This window comes from Mandrillus leucophaeus, unplaced genomic scaffold (assembly GCF_000951045.1).
Source record: "Mandrillus leucophaeus isolate KB7577 unplaced genomic scaffold, Mleu.le_1.0 Scaffold22, whole genome shotgun sequence".
NCBI lineage: Eukaryota > Metazoa > Chordata > Mammalia > Primates > Cercopithecidae > Mandrillus > Mandrillus leucophaeus.
Window position 1 is genome coordinate 3,528,999 of NW_012102254.1, and position 1,301 is coordinate 3,530,299.

At 40.0% G+C, this 1,301-nt stretch overlaps 1 protein-coding gene across 1 annotated transcript in view; it reads left to right on the forward strand.

Moving 5' to 3' along the window:
- Positions 1 to 1,301, forward strand: part of SETD2 (SET domain containing 2) — a 134,738-nt gene that overhangs the window by 30,773 nt on the left and 102,664 nt on the right. Inside the window, exon 5 of the mRNA XM_011981141.1 lies at positions 354 to 477. Within this exon, the coding sequence (XP_011836531.1) occupies positions 354 to 477 (124 nt within the window). The remainder of the gene's footprint in view (positions 1 to 353; positions 478 to 1,301) is intronic.

The following is a 1,301-nucleotide window of genomic DNA, read 5'->3' on the forward strand; positions in this document are numbered from 1 at the left end:
TTCAGTGTCTCTTGATTTCTTCAGACCTGTTTTCCAGCTGTTAATAACTGGTTTTTTGATATCGTAAGCCAGACTTGAATGTTTTAGTATCTAGTTAAAGGATATATATTTTGGTAGTAGGTATAAATTATAAAAGCATCTTAGAATGAACATTCTTTGAAAAGTACTATGAAGGAGAAAAGTAACCTTGGTTAGAAGCTAGATACTTTACATACGTTTCTAATTTATTTTATGTAATAACTAAATTATCCACATTGCAATATTTATTTAAATTCCTTATTTTTGCCTGAGCATATATGTTTTCCATACTGCTCCTAGGCAGGAAGTGCTATTTTTTTCCTTTTGGTTTGCAGGAACACCTTTGTCCTAGAATATTGTGGAGAGGTACTCGATCATAAAGAGTTTAAAGCTCGAGTAAAGGAGTATGCACGAAACAAAAACATCCATTACTATTTCATGGCCCTGAAGAATGATGAGGTAAGCAGCATGGATATGTTTGCCTTGAAACAGATCTGTTAGGTTTGAAGGAGCCATTGATACTGACTGATTGAATTTTTTTTTTTTCTTTTTTTGAGACGGAGTCTCGCTTTGTCACCCAGGCTGGAGTGCAGTGGCGAGGTCTCGGCTCACTGCAACTCATGCCTCCTGGGTTCAAGCGATTCTCCTGCCTCAGCTTCCTGAGTAGCTGGGATTACAGGCGCCCGCCACCACGCCTTGCTAATTTTTGTATTTTTAGTAGAGCCAGGGTTTCACCACGTTGGCCAGGCTGGTCTTGAACTCCTGAGCTCACCAAAGTGTTGAGATTACAGTTGTGAGCCACTGTGTCCTGCTGACTGATTTCTAAAATATATTAAGTGACAAAAATGAGGGGCAGAGCAGTATAAATAGTTAGCTTCTATTTGTTTACAAAAAGCATGGAAGTTACTGTTGCATCACAAGGTAGAAAATAAAAATATGGAAGAGAGAGGAATTTACATATATATGTAAAGATAAACGTAGTGTGTTTTAGATTACAACTCTCAGAAATTATTGATGACCCCCAGAGTGCTTTTTCTTTCTTTTTTGTTTGGGAGACCGTGTCTTGCTGAATTACCCGGGCTGGAGTGTGGTGGTGCCATCTTGGCTCATTGCAACCTCTACCTCGTGGGTTCACGAGATTCTTGTGCCTCAGTCTTCTGAGTAGCTGGGACTACAGGCATACACCATCATGCCCAGCTAATTTTTGTATTTTTAGTAGAGACGGGGTTTTGCCATGTTGGCCAGGCTGGTCTTGAACTCCTGGACTCAAGCAATCCACGTGC